The 16,262-nt window shown below is 38.3% G+C and overlaps 1 protein-coding gene across 1 annotated transcript in view; it reads left to right on the forward strand.

Annotated features, from left to right (window-relative positions):
• The window catches only part of LOC114648697 (probable ribonuclease ZC3H12B), a 35,804-nt gene extending 20,894 nt beyond the window's left edge, over positions 1–14,910 (forward strand). Inside the window, 5 exon segments of the mRNA XM_051924870.1 lie at positions 1,814–2,296; positions 8,890–8,968; positions 8,970–9,030; positions 11,328–11,565; positions 13,905–14,910. Coding sequence (XP_051780830.1) covers positions 1,989–2,296; positions 8,890–8,968; positions 8,970–9,030; positions 11,328–11,565; positions 13,905–14,154 — 936 coding nt within the window. The 5' untranslated portion in view covers positions 1,814–1,988 and the 3' untranslated portion in view covers positions 14,155–14,910.
• The last annotated feature ends 1,352 nt before the right edge of the window (positions 14,911–16,262 follow it).

Here is a 16,262-nt window from a genome sequence, read left to right on the forward strand (position 1 = left end):
ACTGTGACATATCTTATACTAATAGCTCTGCTATTCAAAGAGTGTATGTCACTGGAGTAGATTTTTCAGAACAAGGAAGTTTCTTTTTTTATATTTTAACAAAAATCCTATTCTATGTGTTTTATCTTACTTGGTTTTACCAGTGAGGTTTTTACTTTTTTCCATCCACCTGTGATGTTGTTGTTTGCTTAAGACAACTGAACAGAAAAGAGCTTGAAGAAACAGACTGGGAAATGAAATATTGCTTAGGAGCAAGCAGTGATTTGGTCAAGAGGCAGAATAAAGTTTAAAAAACCTGGGAGATGTTTAGCCATATCAAAAGTAACAAAGCAAAAGCTCAGTTCTGTGCATCTCTGAATCGCACATCAAAGAGTTAGTTTTAAGTAGTCTCCCTGCGTGGAGTTTGCATGTTCTCCCCGTGTCTGCGTGGGTTTCCTCCGGGTGCTCTGGTTTCCTCCCACAGTCCAAAGACATGCTGGTTAGGTGGATTGGTGATTCTAAATTGGCCCTAGTGTGTGCTTGGTGTGTGGGTGTGTTTGTGTGTGTCCTGCGGTGGGTTGGCACCCTGCACAGGATTGTTTCCTGCCTTGTGCCCTGTGTTGGCTGGGATTGGCTCCAGCAGACCCCCGTGACCCTGTGTTCGGATTCAGCGGGTTGGAAAATGGATGGATGGATATATTTATAAACTTGACCATTGTGAATACCACACCGGCATCCTAAATACTGGCAGTATGATGACTTAACATGGAACGATGCTGCATAATGTTAGCAACTGGGAGAAAACAGTGAGGGCATGTTAGTATAAAAAAAATATATACATTTATATAAACAGAAATAAGCAATAGAAACTTATAACATTAATTCATAATAAATTTATATGTAAGAAAATTAGGTTCAAGGCACCATTCATCCATTTTCTAGCTCAATTACCCAGATCAGGATCATGACAACAGGTGCTTTTCCTAATTTCAATTTACATTTACTTTTGTATAGCGCTTTCACTGAGAGCAGGCACAGAATACTGTGACCACATCTCAGGTAAAATTCAAGTATAGATTTTACAAATTAATAAATGCAGAATTCCTAAACCAGCATCACAAGGCGCATTCACATTCACACCCACATTTACTGTTAGTAAGCCAATTTAGAGTCGCCACTTAACCTGACGTGCACATCTGTAATTTACTCCTCCTTCCATTTTCTGTGTATGTATTCAGGGATGAGTGGTTCGGAGCTAATATAGCCCAAGCCATATAGGATGGGGTACCATCTAATTTATTTGTATTTGTTGTAAATATTTTAAAATTGGAAAATATTCTGAATTTATTTTATTATTATTAAGTTAGTAAATTACATTATTGTGAATAAGAAACCACTCCAAAAAAAAAGAATACAATCAGTGCAACATCCAAAAAGATTAATATTTCACATCAATCACTATATAAAATATTTTACAAACTTTCCATGTATATTGGAACATTTTAACTTTACATTGGAACATTTTTTAGAACTAAGCTTATTCAATCTTTGAAATTTGCTTTTTCTAAATTCACTGTGCTGTGGCAAAAGAATAATCATGACGTAAAAGTTTCATTTTTTTTTTCAAATAATATCATTTTATATTTGACCACACATCTGAATCACTTTTTCACTCATGTGATCTTATTTTAAGGGGGTTTTAGGGCTTTATATAAACATGTTACTCTGACAGAGATTAACAACAAGAAGGAGATCATATCGTAGCAACCAACCACATTCTATATGGCTGAAAACCCCACTGACAGCTTTTTTTTTTGACTTCCTGTATTTCTAGGTTATAACAGAAACTTTATCTGCCTGCTGTTGTGGAGACCACGAGCTTTCCAAAACCGACACTAGTGCAGTGGAAACTATAGGCAGATGAGATAAAAGGCTGAGGATTCCCTCAAGGGAAGGCAAATTCAAAACAACACTCGCACAAGCTGCAGAAAGGGCCTTGCACTGCAAGCATGGACAAGGATCAGAACAAAATTGATCGCTTTCTTAAGCTGGGCTACAATGAGGCTGACATTATCAGAGTCCTGGAGAACCTGCACCACGATGCCTTGACCAATGACATCTTAGAGGAACTGATTAAGACAGGGCGCAGGTCAGAGGCAGAGTCTGACAAACCAAGAAGCTACAGTCCACAGCTGGTGCCTCGTGGCTGCTCTCCTCCTCAGTCACTGACGCCAAAGTATGCAGTGGACGAGTGGGATGCTGATACCTACAGCAGTTTGAGGCCCATTGTTATCGATGGAAGCAATGTTGCAATGAGGTGAGTGTGTGCCAAAGGATAATTTGTAGTGTGAAAGATCTTTTATGTCTTGACTTCTTTTCCACTGTATGTTTAACTCAAATGAGCACTGTCTGTTGTAAGTACTCTTAAAAGCTGCAGAGAGATTTTATATTGTCCATTAAATCTCCAGTTTTCAAATCAAACTAACTATGGAAACGCTACATAAATCTCTCTACCACTTTGATACAAGACAAGTTGATAAACTGAAACTGTTAAAATGTGTAGGGGTTGAAATAAAGAGCTGCTCACATACAAGTCGATGAGAAATGTAGCAGATAAAATTATAACGTGAAACTCCTGCAGGGCACAGAGCATTTATTATGTACTACTTTAATAGTGGGCAGCAAAGCTGGGATTGTTCATGGGATTACTGGTTACAGTAACAGAAAGGTCTGAGTACAAGCTGCTTATTAAGATAGCATACTGTATACATGACGCAAATGTTTTAATGGTGATGCTCTACGTAGATTATGTAATTAACAGGGTCAAGAGCAAAGGGAATAGTATACACCTTTACCTATTAGACTGCTGCTGGTGTCCTATTTGTGCATTTTTATGTAATTATTCTATATATTTGCAAGAAGCTGGTAGCATTGAGTGAAAAGCAAGTGCCAATCCTTGATGAATCACCTATCACAGGGCACACTCACACACATACACTCCAACTTGGCCACACCGGAACAATTTAGAGTTCGCAAATAACCTACAAAGTGCATCTTTGGACAGAAGGAGTATATATTTGATAGAGTCATTTTGTGTAATGTTAAAAAAGAATTTCACGCTAAGGTAATTCTTGTCATTCTGTTGAGTGCTGCATAATCATCATCAGTGCTATAAAGAAGCCTTTCTCGGTGAATAGACTCTGTGCTTTTGATGTAAGAAATCAAACTGATTTGCAGCATACAGTAACAGTAAAACACAACACAATTTGGGATCTGTAGCCATTAGTTCAGGCTAGTTGGCTTATAAGACTAGTTGGCAATGGAGGAGAGAGAAAAGCAAAAACTTAAGAATACAAAAGCTTTTCACTGGCTTTCTTTGTATTTTTTCATAGCCAAGATAGATTGATATGTACAGTCGGTTTTGTCCTGAAGAACATATGAGCGTAGTTTAGTGGGAAAGCAATTCAATGGGCCTCAATAGGTCAAGTGAAGATGACAAGGAAGCAATGCGTTCATTGCATATACTGTGACTCAGATCAGGTTTGCCCTTGATAGCCCACCTCTTACATGTTATTAGATCCTTACTGCCTTGGTCACAGTACAACTGTAGAGTAGACATGTAGGCAGAAACCACCTGAGCTAGACAAGAAGGTCTGGGGCTTGCAAAAATGGTGACACCACACTGAAACAAACTGTCATTGCTTTTCTAATGCCACTCTTTACATCATAATGAGCCAAAGACCATTGGGGCTGCAAATGGTATAAAGCATTAACCAGCCATAGATGCCTGTCCACTGCTAAGCACATCAGTCCAGCAGAGCAAATTTAAAGCCAATTCTGTTGGCTTGTTCAATGAAAGTGGAATACATACAGAAAACTACCAGTACACAAGGTGAACATTACATTCACAAACTGGGAAAGAAACCTCCACACTTCTATGACTATGTTGATGTTACTAGAAAAATTGTATTTAGCAGACAGTTTTACCAAAGGTAACTTGCAAGTTTAGGATATAATTGTTTGCATTTATTTTTTACAAGTGTGGAAAAGTTGGACAAGTGACTTAGTCAGTGTCAAAAGTAAATCAGAGACTGTAGAAGTGGCTTGAGTGTGTGTGTGTCAGATGTCCAAACCACATAGGCCTCATGATCTTTCACATGGATCCCGCAACTGTCATGATGTGAGGCAGCAGTTGTGAACTGCTAGAGTACGGAGATCAAATTAGAATTATTAACGTCAACAAATATTTTTATTAAGTTTATCTACTATCTGAAAAATGCAGGCATTAGGCTAATTGACATTTGTAAATCAGCACACTCTGAATGAGAGTGAGAGCTCTGTAATAGACTGATGACCACTGTGCTGCTATCTCAACCACAGCAGGACATATGAATTTCACCAAGGTGCACATAAAAGGAATGTTTTAGTACACGTACCTTGGGATGATGCACACTATAGAATGGCAGTTTAGACTAGTAACTGAGGAGGGATCACACTATCTGAGTCCAGGTTCATATTATACTTCTAATTAATTAGATGCCCAATAAAATACATCAATATTGTGTCAATTTCTGTAAAATGTTACTGTAGGCCCCTGCAGTGATTTGGCATCCTATTTTGCTTTCTATCTGATGCTGTCAGGACAGGCAATGGCTTCCTGTAATCAGGTTAAATTTAAAACGAAAACATAGCTGAACAGTTAAAAGAGTTTTATTTTGTTTAACAGTTACAATGAGACCACATTATTATTACTCATCATTTGGCTAATGTGTTTAACCAAGGCGACTTAGAACATTTGAGATACAATTGTCTACTTTTCTTTTGTTTTTCCAGTTGATGCTCAGGTGGGTGAAGTGACTTGCTCACAGTCACACAGTGTCAGTAGAATGACTTGAACCCACAACCTCAGGGCTTAAAATACAAAGCCTTAACTACTACACCACATCAACATATATGCTCAAAGTAGATATGTTGAACTCATTAGGATTCCCATGAAATTCTTTAAAAGTGTTTCTTTAATTTTAACAAGTTAAATGAAAGCTTAAAACCCTGCAGTTGTCCAAAGATCTTTACTGTTCAGAGTCGAGACTACACACTTTACTGCGTAATCATTGTTTTTGGTTCTGGTAGTTTTTTTTTTTCCTTTTTGTACAAATAGGAAAAAGACAGCACCCCTCATATGACTCATTCATGTCACTGAAACCTTGGCCTGTGTGAGCATTCGCGTCAATGAGTTGCTTCCCTTTTTTAAATCTCGAAATTAAAACCTGCATACATGAACTGACCCAAACTGCCTTCAGGCTCTGCTCCATATCTAACATTCACTGCATGATTCTCCTAGGGACAACAGGAAAAAGCAACTTCATGGCAATGGTCTGTGATTTTCCATTTTCTAAAGCTTGTTTCACTAGACCTGTTTACTTGATTACCGTCAAGTAATTAATAATTATTCATTACACCTCATTGTAAGTCAAGTTTACCTTTTTTCAGTTTATTATGTGAAACAGATTTTGAAATCCATTTAATCCAGTCCAGAATTATGAAAGGCTGAAACCTATCCAGACACTGATGAACAGAAGACCCAATCTATCCCCAAATGGGCTGCCAGCACCACCTAACACTTAGAACCACAACAGACCACCTTAGAGTCACCAGACTAATCTGTAAATGTTTGGGGATTTGAGAGGAAAACACACACAGGGCATGGTGTAAACACCAAACAGCCATTTAAGTCTGGCCTGGCTGGTCCATGAGGTCATAACACTAACCTTCTGTGCCATCTTTTCACTACACATATTTTGTTTAATGGACTTTTTCAATAAAGGAGTAAAAGTATTTTATCGCTTCCCACATCGTATCGAGGTTCACATTATGTTCCTCCTAATTTGCCTGATATGAGTGAGTATGGGTAGTTATGAGGTGAATGTGTTCTGGTTCTGGTCTGTCTCACAATAACTCTGAAAAGCATGAAGAAGTTCAGAAAATAAGTGGGTGAATAAAATTCTGTGTTATTTATATATACTGTAAAATCTGTATGGGGCCAAAAACTACCACAAGGCTGATTTTAGAGTCACCAGATGTCTTTAAATGTAGGAGGAAAACCAACGCAAGGAGGGGAAACGTTCAAATTCTAAACAGGCAACACTCAAACATGGGATTCAAACTCATAAAGCTGGATTTATGAGACAGCAGGTCTTACTACTGAGCCACTGTACCATCCCTTTCAGGCTTATTAAATATTGTTTTTTTTTTTGCTTTTATATTTCACATATATTTTCACACAGCTTAATTTCCTGTTAACCATTTCCTGCCTGCCTAAAACAAGGCACATTTGACTTAGACAATGAACATTTAAGTTCTGATCCTGATAGGCACAGATTCCTTATTACAGAATATAAATGTTTAAATGTGACATTTTGATTTGTATTTTAATAAGTATTGGGTTGCTTCCCAAGTTTAACATGAGATGCTCCTCATGCAGTTTCATCGTTACACTTGCTCTGTACTTATTCTACTGAGTAGGTTTGCAGGGAGTTCTTTTTTGCACAGTGTGGTTAAAAACTGACATGCTTCATGCAGAACATGAAAGTGCAGTAGAAGCAGACAAAAGTATGTCATTAATTGTTCAAAAAGCTAACATGAACGTTTAACAAAGTAGAATAGTCACATTTTCTTTTAGGACGGATGAACTTCATACAAGTTTCATGCTTTAGGCGTTTATACAAAAATGACTTTGAACTATGAACCCCAAGGAGGGCAGTTCCATCCCTAAATTGGACTCCCTGTGTGACCCCTAACGGTCACTTAACCTTCCTGTGCTCCTTTGTTCTTGTAAGGCACCTTGGAATGGTGTTTGCTGCAGAAAGGCACTATATTAAATGTGCTATGCTTATATGATTCAATTTTGATGTTTGCACGAACAATATTAGTAGTGAAAAAGACTGAAGACGTAAGCAGTAAGCCACCAGTATACGTAACAGTGGAGTGGAGAAGCACACCCCCGTCTATGTTTATTAAATTTCTGACATGCGATTTCAAAATGAGTGATGGAATACCTAACTGCAAAAAACATGGAAAAAAAATAATTTTCACCATAACAGCAAGAAATGAATTTAGTAATTTTTTTCTAATAAACCCAGAAAGTATATGAGAAACATTATTCGGAAATCTCTCTCTTAACTTCACTCTATCTATCTCTAGCCTAATTCACTGTCTCTTTTCCATGCTCATGTGAGATGGGTTCCCTGGTTATCAGCAACAAATCAAATGTGGAAATGCTAAGTTAACTGGTGGTTTTGTGTTGTCCTGGTGTGCCTGAGTGGGTCCCTGGAAGGACTGCCTTATAGCCATTGATAAATGCTTCCATTGATTTTTTACAGCTAACCTCCCTCACAGGCCTTATCTGCAAAAAGAAGACACATCCCCTGAACAGCATTCCTGTCAACTAATATGTTAACTGTGGTCTTTTCATGAATTCTCATTTTATCAAGTTATCAGTATAGCCACCCCCTGTAGCATATTGATCATGGGTTTGTACACATTAGGTCCAAGCAGAAACACATGTTCACATAACGTATGCACTGTTGTAAAATACAGTGACTTACATCAGTGTCAAATGCATTATTACTGATTTATTTGCACTGGAATCAGCACGTGTTATGCAAGGCCATCATGACATTTTGTGTGGTTGACTGCAGGTAAACCAAGATGGTAGGCCTTGCTTAATCATTGTTTTTAATTATGGCACCATGTTGTATGATTTGGGAAAAGCAAATGAGAATTTCACTGCACTCTGTACATGTCACAATAACAATGCTTCACTACATGCTCCTCTTTTATCTGTCGAAAGCTGTCTTCACTCCCAGATGTTCTAGATCAGGGGTGTTCTAGCCCTTTTCTTAATCAGAGACCAGTTTTTGCTGGTAATTAACTTCTTTTGCCTTAATTTTAATTGACTTTGTATTTAAGACTCAGACCTCTTAATCATTTTTTTTTCTTGGATTAGCAGCCACTTAATAATAAGATGCAATATGAACTAATATCCATCCATCCATCCATCCATCATTATCCACCCCGCTATATCCTAACTACAGGGTCATGGGGGTCTTCTGCTGGAGCCAATCCCAGCCCAGCACAGGGCGCAAGGCAGGAAACAAACCTCGGGGCAGGGCGCCAACCCACCGCAGATGAACTAATTTATGGCCAGCTATCCTGTGTCCGTCATAGAATATCTGAAAATAAAGAAAGGCAAAGATCTCCATAATGTTGATCTGTTCAGGACACCAAAACATTTTGATGATGTTGTTAGAAAAAAAAAATGAACAATTTCTGAAACATCTGGCATGGCAGTATAATAGAACCAACAAGCCATGGAATTACTGTACATAAGAGGTTTAATTAACAACAAGAATTGGCTTCTAATTAAGAAACTGGTTGGAGTGATACTGGTTTGAGTTAGCTTGATATGTATTAGCTCATTTCACTCTCATTTTTGTTTGACTGCCATTTAAAGTAAAAAGAAGTCAGATTGCTGAGTGTTGAAAAAACAAGGAAATAAAAATGAAGGGAAAAGAATAGCAGAAATTGGTCACTTAAGAAGAAAGTGGCAGGAAGCAAAACCTGAAGCCACTGTCGCCCTCCTGGATCAGATCTAGATGCTATTTCCAGATTTGATCTTCACTAAAAGCTTCTGGTCATGCCAACAGAGGATACAAATGTAGGTCCTGTTCTTGGTGTGGGAAGCAGCAAGCAAACAACTTTGCCAATTCAGCCAAAGGAATTCTCCATTAATTCAAGAACATCTAGGCTTTTAACTGTTGGGCATGTGAAATTACTGCCATTCTCTATTAGAAAAGGAAAATTCATATAGTAACCTGATTTTTTTATTCCCTCATGTTTTGGTTTTTGTAGTCATGGTGACAAGCAGGTATTTTCCTGCCGTGGTATCCAGCTAGCAGTGCAATGGTTTTGGAATAGAGGACATCGAGAGTATCACTGTCTTTGTCCCATCATGGCGAAAGGAGCAACACAGACCTGAAACCCCAATAACAGGTATGAAGGATGACACATTATTGGCACACCTGCTTTGGTTGAATGCTTAATAACTGTCTTATGGGATTCTTTTTAATAATAATTTGTTTTTAAAACAGCAGAAAATTTATATTCAGATGTTACTCCATGTTACATTTAAAATAGCCATCAGGGTTTATCTTCTGCTTGCCCAGTCAAGGCTCAGTATAGTCTATTTATTCTTTATCTGCATACTTGTCTGGACTAATTTTATAAAAGATGTTGATTAAAACATACCATCCTTTTACAGGTAAACCCTCCACTAACTTTACATGCACATTTCTGAGACTGATCCCCAGAGTTTGGGAAATCTGCAAGCTCCAAGCCAAAATAAAAAAAAATGAACCTGGGTCCTTAAAGATGTGACTTGTTAACACAATAAATATGCTTACTTTACGCCAGATGTTTCTTGCTGGAGAAGAAACATGATTCTTTTGTTGAAGGGCAATATTTTTGCCAATTATTTCTCCCACAATAATTGCTGCAGACTGGTTGTAAAAAATGGAACAATGCACACATTTTCTCTTTAAGTATAAACCTAATTATAATTATCTAGTACAGGATATTTGTATTCCAGCGCAGGTTTAAAGGGTACCAGAAACTCCCATGGAACCATCCAACCCAAAGCAGGAACCAACAGCTTTCAATCACAAGACACACTCAAGGCAGCCTCAGTCATCTGAGCCAGATTACAAGCAGCAGGTTTTGCAGGACACCATATTTATTCTAAGGTGGTCACTTCCCTATAGAGCATCATAGAGGTCATCAGCAGATTTTCTTCGTTATGTCCAGTCATTTATAGTTCACCCTTTCGCATTCTTGGCTTTTTTGCCCTGTGCCCGAGCCCAGTGATTCTTGAAAGAAAACCACGAAAAACACAGTAAGACACCCAGCCATAATGGCCAAAATAAAAAAAAAAAAAAGCTGCTATTGAAATCATTAATATATGAGAAATCAAAAATTGATATTTTAATAATATTCCATGAGGTTAAAATTAAGTAATTTAAAATTAAAGTAATGTGAATAGTTTACTGAAGGTGAAAGCTAATGGTAACACACAGAGCTCATTTTTATTTTGACGGAGTTTCAAACACTATACTTGAACTGAACTGTCGCTGAAGTCAGATTTACCTTATCGCTTTTAAAGACACATATTTTGTAGTATAAATTAACATAACATGATATTCTCAAACCTGTGCAAATCATTTCACGGGTGTTCAGGGCTAACCAAGCCACAATGGACACAAGGGCAGGACCAGCCCTGGACAAAACCCATTCATGCCCATACAACTACATTCCTACTTGTACAGGGCTAATTTAGAGGTGCAAGTTAACCTGATTTGTGTGCCTTGCGAATGCTGGAAAGAAAATCCATGCAGACATTGAGAAAATGAGCAAACTCCACAAACCAACCAGGACTAGAATGCTGGATCTGTGAGACAGCACCCACTTTCAACTACACTAAATCTAATATATACCGGCTCAATATGAGTTGGAGCTTAGAAATTAGCGTGAACGTGCCCTCCAAAATGGACTGCCACTTCAGTCAGGGTTTGTTTCTGCCCTGGATCACCACTACCATAAACTGGATCAACCTCCTTAGCGTAAGAACCCAAGGTTTATTCAGGCTGTAAAAGTGGCAACAGTGTGAGTGCCGAGTTACTCGAGAACTGGTATAGGCATGTCTTTGCCATAAACGGTCAGGCCTGAGCGTTACCTGGCTCATAATGTTCTCCTAGCCTCATAATGGTGTCTCGTAAGAAACGCCTGAGATCAGCAGTGACGACGATGTGAATCTGTCTTCAGGCCGTAACACTGAAAAGTTCAGTGAAACCAAAAGTGATTCTGGAAATACGAAAAGTGACGCTTGCATCCCTCACACATGTGCAGTGTGCAGTTCACATTATTATTATTCATCTATCTTCATTATTATTATTATTTGTATCATTATTATACTTTCTACACTTCCTGACTTTGTATTTTTAGCGTTTTGCACATTTTACAGTAGGAAGAAGAGATTTAATGAAAATGTCACTTTTCAAGACAAAAAAAATGCAATGTTTTTTACATGGGTTTTTGAGAAAAAAATGCAACGCTAAGGAGATTAAGCATGTGTGAAACGCAAATGGATAGATACAATTCTGTATTAAACATCTATTGATGGAATTTAAAACAGTTCTTCTACAGTTGCTGTAATAGTCATTTTTCATATAACATTTTAAAGTTGCCTATGATTTTTAAAGATGTAACCTCTCTAATGTTGTTTCATCATCTTTCAGATCAAAATATTCTCCACCTCTTAGAAAAAAGAAAGATCCTTGTCTACACACTCCACTCCCGTCGTGTGAATGGAAAAAGAGTGGTGTGCTATGATGATCGCTACATTGTAAAACTGGCTTATGATTCGGATGGCATCATTGTCTCGAATGACAACTATCGTGATCTGCAAAGTGAGAAGCCAGACTGGAAAAAATTCATTGAAGAAAGGCTCCTCATGTACTCTTTTGTTAATGATAAGTGAGTGGACATGCCCAAATCATCTTAGCAATAATATTGTGCAAGAATGCAGGAATGGCATAGGGTCCCACTTTGATGTTACCCTGTTTTGATGGGTCACAGTCTCCCAGAGGAATTAGTTCTCTTCACAACTGGAGTTTTTAACTTCCTTCCATCCATCATCCAACCCCGTTATATCCTAACTACATGGCAATGGGGGTCTGCTAGACCCCAATCCCAGCTAACACAGGGCGCAAGGCAGGAAACAAACCACGGGCAGGGCGCTAGCCCACTGCAGGCAAGCACCACACACGCACACACACCAATCACACGCATAGGGACCCAATCGCCAATGCACCTAACCTGCATCTCTTTGGACTGTGGGAGGAAACTGAAGTACCTGGAGGAAACCCACGCAGAACCCGTGTCTCCTAACTGCGAGGCAGCAGCGCTACCCACCTGTGCCACCTGTGCCGCCCCAGTTTTTAACTTCCTCTCCTCTATTGCAATTGTATTCTTTTAAAACTTACCATATTTTACATTCCTTCTCTACTATTAGAAACAATAAATTCAGTTGCCATATGAATTTCTATAAAGAAACATTTAACACATGAAAGTCTATATATACTGTAGATACATGCATGTATTCTTATACTTGATTATGTTGCTACTTAACAATTGCCACCTTTTATTTATAAATCAACTGCACTCCTATGAGTCTATTCTTTAAGAAAATACTACCTAAGAATAAAATGGATTGAGATACATTTAGTGTTTAAACAATTGTTCAATATTTCATTATCCCATTAGCTTCTTTTCAGAGAAAAATAAAATCAAAGGCCAACATTAATAGATCTTCACTGCTTCATGTAAGCAATCAATCTTTATTATATACCCTTTATAGTATCTTTGACATCACAAACCATAACAAAAGGCACAAATCATATTTTCACTCTTTACATGCTCTGAAAACAATTAGCTACACCATTTATAACTCAGTCTCTCCCAAAAAGTTCTAGATTACAGTATATACTCCTGCACTAGGCTTTCCCTTAGTCTTCATTCCATTAATGGGCGCTCCAACTGCATTCAAATTTGTATTTTCTACTTTAAGGTCAAATATTGTACTCCACTCATTTTCTAACCTACTTGAGCCAATGGAGGGTTGTAGGGCCTCAATTATAAGGCAAGATCCAACTCAGAATTGGTTTCATGTCTCATTGCGTGGCCTCCTTCCCACACACGCAACCAGTTTGGAGTAACAGTCCAACCTAACTGGAACATCTTTGTAATGTAAGAGAAAAACCTGAAGATTCTGGTAGAGTCCAATGCAGGTTGGGGAAGGACAGTGGCAGAGTGGACGATTATAGATATACAATCACACACCACGCCGCACACACAATAAAAACAGCATACATAAAAACAGCCTCTCATTAGGTTTTCTCCCAGACAACTTAAGAGATGTGGCCATTAGGTTAACTGATTACTCGAAACTGTGTAAGTGTGCCCTTTGACTGCCCAAGGAGTCGATGTTTGTCACCTAATTTATGTCTAATATTGCCAGGATAGGCTTTCAGCTCCCAGCAGTTACACAAAAGGCAAAAAACTGGCTCAGAAATAGATGGACACATGAAGAAGTTATACAATTTAGGCTTAGTAAAGTCTTATTTAAAGCAAATGAATGCCTAAAAGACGACACACTATGCACAAGTCCCCTATACATATGAACATGAATGGTGTTTTGAGGAATATGACTGTGTGTTCAAAAGAAAATATCCACTTTTACAGAAAATGAAGCCAGCTACACCAAAAACATCAATCACTTCAAACTTTAGTGTAGTGTCTATGACAAGGACACATGTTCAAGTTTCGCAAACAGCCACCCTGCCCTAACCCTCAGTTAATTACTATAGATGACTGACTCGCAGAATACATTAAGCTGAGTGTGTTAAAATTCTTTAAGAATATTAAGTATCTAAAAAAGTGGTATTAAAACAAAATGTCTTGTTTGCAAAGAAGTATGAGTTTCACCCCAGATTGCTACAGTACCCTTTTGTGAATTACATTTAGCCTGAGAGTAAACATTTTTAGAGAAGCCAGAAAGGCCACTGTTTGTATTTAAAACATGTCAATTAATTTTAACTTGATTATGAAGCATGCAAGTAAGCTTTTCATTGTATTCTCTATCATAAGACAATCAAATTAAAGTTAAAGAAAGAAAAGTGCTATTTACTTAGAGACACTACATAGCATTTTCCTGAGTGAAAAGTGTTATTATTATTACTTTTTATGACTGGATAATATCTGTTGACGGCTGTGTTACAAATCATTTTACATTTTCCTTCTCAATTTCCCACCAGGTTAAGCCACCAGATGAATCCGTTGGGACGGAAAGGGCCAAGTATTGAAGACTTTCTCAGGAAAACCCCTAAACTTCCGGAAAATAAATGGCGGCACTGTCCTTATGGTAAGTATCTGGGTTTTTACAAGTGTCTTTGGTATTATTCCGACCTATTTACAATCTGCAAGATCTCACAATATCTGGAATTATCAGGTGGAGGCATAATGAGCTATCCTGTTGACTTTTATTCCCACTGGTCATTCATGTAGGCTGAAGAGTGGACAGATAGGCACGGTCTAATATGTGCAGTTATGCCTTGCCCCAAATGCTACACACACCTACCTCACGTTCAAATCCATGTTCTCTACCTGCTAATCCAGTGGCATCTTGAGCTCCTTGGTGCTTTTATATTTCAGAATTTTGGCCACCACTTATAACACTGCTTGTATCCTTTCTTGTGCTGGTATTTCTAGTTGTCTCCTGTAGTTTATTTTTCCTGTAATTCTTGTAATTTATAGCTTTAATTTTGAGAATATTGCTTTACTCTTTTTACATTTGTTTGCTACGTGTCTACCTTCTTTTGCCTGGGTTTTAACCTCCATTTCTTTTTTGTCCTTTTGCTTATTCTACTTGCTGACCTTTAGACATTTAGGCTATACAGTATTGTCACATTCTACAACTTCAAAGCCTTCACTAAACAATAGTGCCATGCTGGTACAAGTTCTCCTTATCAGTCTATTCAGTTCTGATCACTCAAAGGAAAGACAAGGACAGGGAGGCAAACAACAAAAGGTGATGGCTTAGCACAATTACAATGCTGTCGATATTGGAAGTGAGCTGGAGCGCCGGCGGAGTCCTATACAGTATGTCTTCTGCTATGCAACACTCATTATGTGGGGCAGCAATATAAGGATGGAAAAGACAAGGAAAATAAAATCAGGGAGCTTGATTAGTGCCCTTGCTTGTGCATTAGGAATCTTGTTACTATTCAAACCACTGTCAAATTGCCTTAGTGACTTTGGTGTGTTTTCCTAGAGTTTACCTTTTTAATGTCAGACCTCTGCCTAGTTTGACTATTCTTTGGATTGTGGAATAAAATAAACATTTTTTTTTTGCTCCAATGACTCTCTTCTTCACAGTTTCTAACAGCTGCAGGCCCCTACATAAGCACATCTTTATTTTGTTACTCCTCCCAATGTACCTTCTTAGTGAGGAAACCTCAACAGTGAAGAACGAGGATGAGATGCAGACTCTTGACAAGCCATGAAGGAGAAAGGCTTTCAAGCAGGGAAACACTTAACACTCAGTTTTGTTCACATCTTCCTTCTAGGTACGCCAGTTCCCCTCCCACATCCCCAAAGATGGGGAGGTTAAGTTAGCTGGCAATTTCTAAATTAGCCCCTTGTGGCTGTGTGTCATGAGGGGTTCTACATTGAACTCTCAACTCCTTTCCCTGTTGTTTCCTCCTTGCACCCTTAAAATTGTATGTACAGAAGATATATATATATGGAATTCCACAATCCAAAGAATAGACAATCAGGTAGAACAGCATATCTTTAACAGACAAAGATTACAAAAAAACTTGACTATAGCCAAACAGGAAAGAGAGTTTGGCAAATACTCATAAGAAAATCAGTAGTTGGACTTGCCCTTTTCTCATCTCCCACGCCTCTTCGGTGGCTACCCTATAATTAGTGTTACATAGCAACAGATACTGATTTTTAGTAGTCCCCGACTAATAACAGGCATTTGGAATGACTCTGCAAATCCTGATGCTGTGACAGTTATTGTCAGTTGTGATAAAATTCTCACAATCCCCTATTGGAGCTATTTTTAAGAAATCTTAACATTTCTTTTCACTGCTATGCTGATGATACTCAGGTTAATATCCTGTCTGCAACCTCTGCAATAAATCAAAGCACAACTGTCCTTTTTGAACTAAGATCCTAGATGGCTAATAATTTCCTTATTCTGAATCAAAATAAAAACGGCAGGTGCTTATAGTGGGTCACCAGCTAAAGCCCAAATTGGTCCTTGGACTTCTCCGGCTCTTTCTCTGTCTTTTGCAAACCTCAAGTCCGCAATCTAGGTGTTATCTTTGACAGTAACCTCTCTTATGAGAAACATGTTAATTCTGTAGTCAAGAGTTGCTTTTTCCAGCTTCGTCTTTTAGGTAAGATCATGCCTTTTTTATCTTCTAGGGGATCTTGAGAAAGCTACTCATGCTTTATCTTTTCTCGCCTTGATTACTGCAAGCTTGCTGTATTCTGGGATTTGCAAAATCTCTGATACGCAGGTTACAGTTTGGTCCAAAATGCTGCCCGCTCGCTTTCTGGTTGGGGGCCAGGAAAGTATGACTCTGTTTCTCCAATATTAG

The sequence above is a fragment of the Erpetoichthys calabaricus genome, chromosome 3, assembly GCF_900747795.2.
Source record: "Erpetoichthys calabaricus chromosome 3, fErpCal1.3, whole genome shotgun sequence".
NCBI classification, from domain to species: domain Eukaryota; kingdom Metazoa; phylum Chordata; class Cladistia; order Polypteriformes; family Polypteridae; genus Erpetoichthys; species Erpetoichthys calabaricus.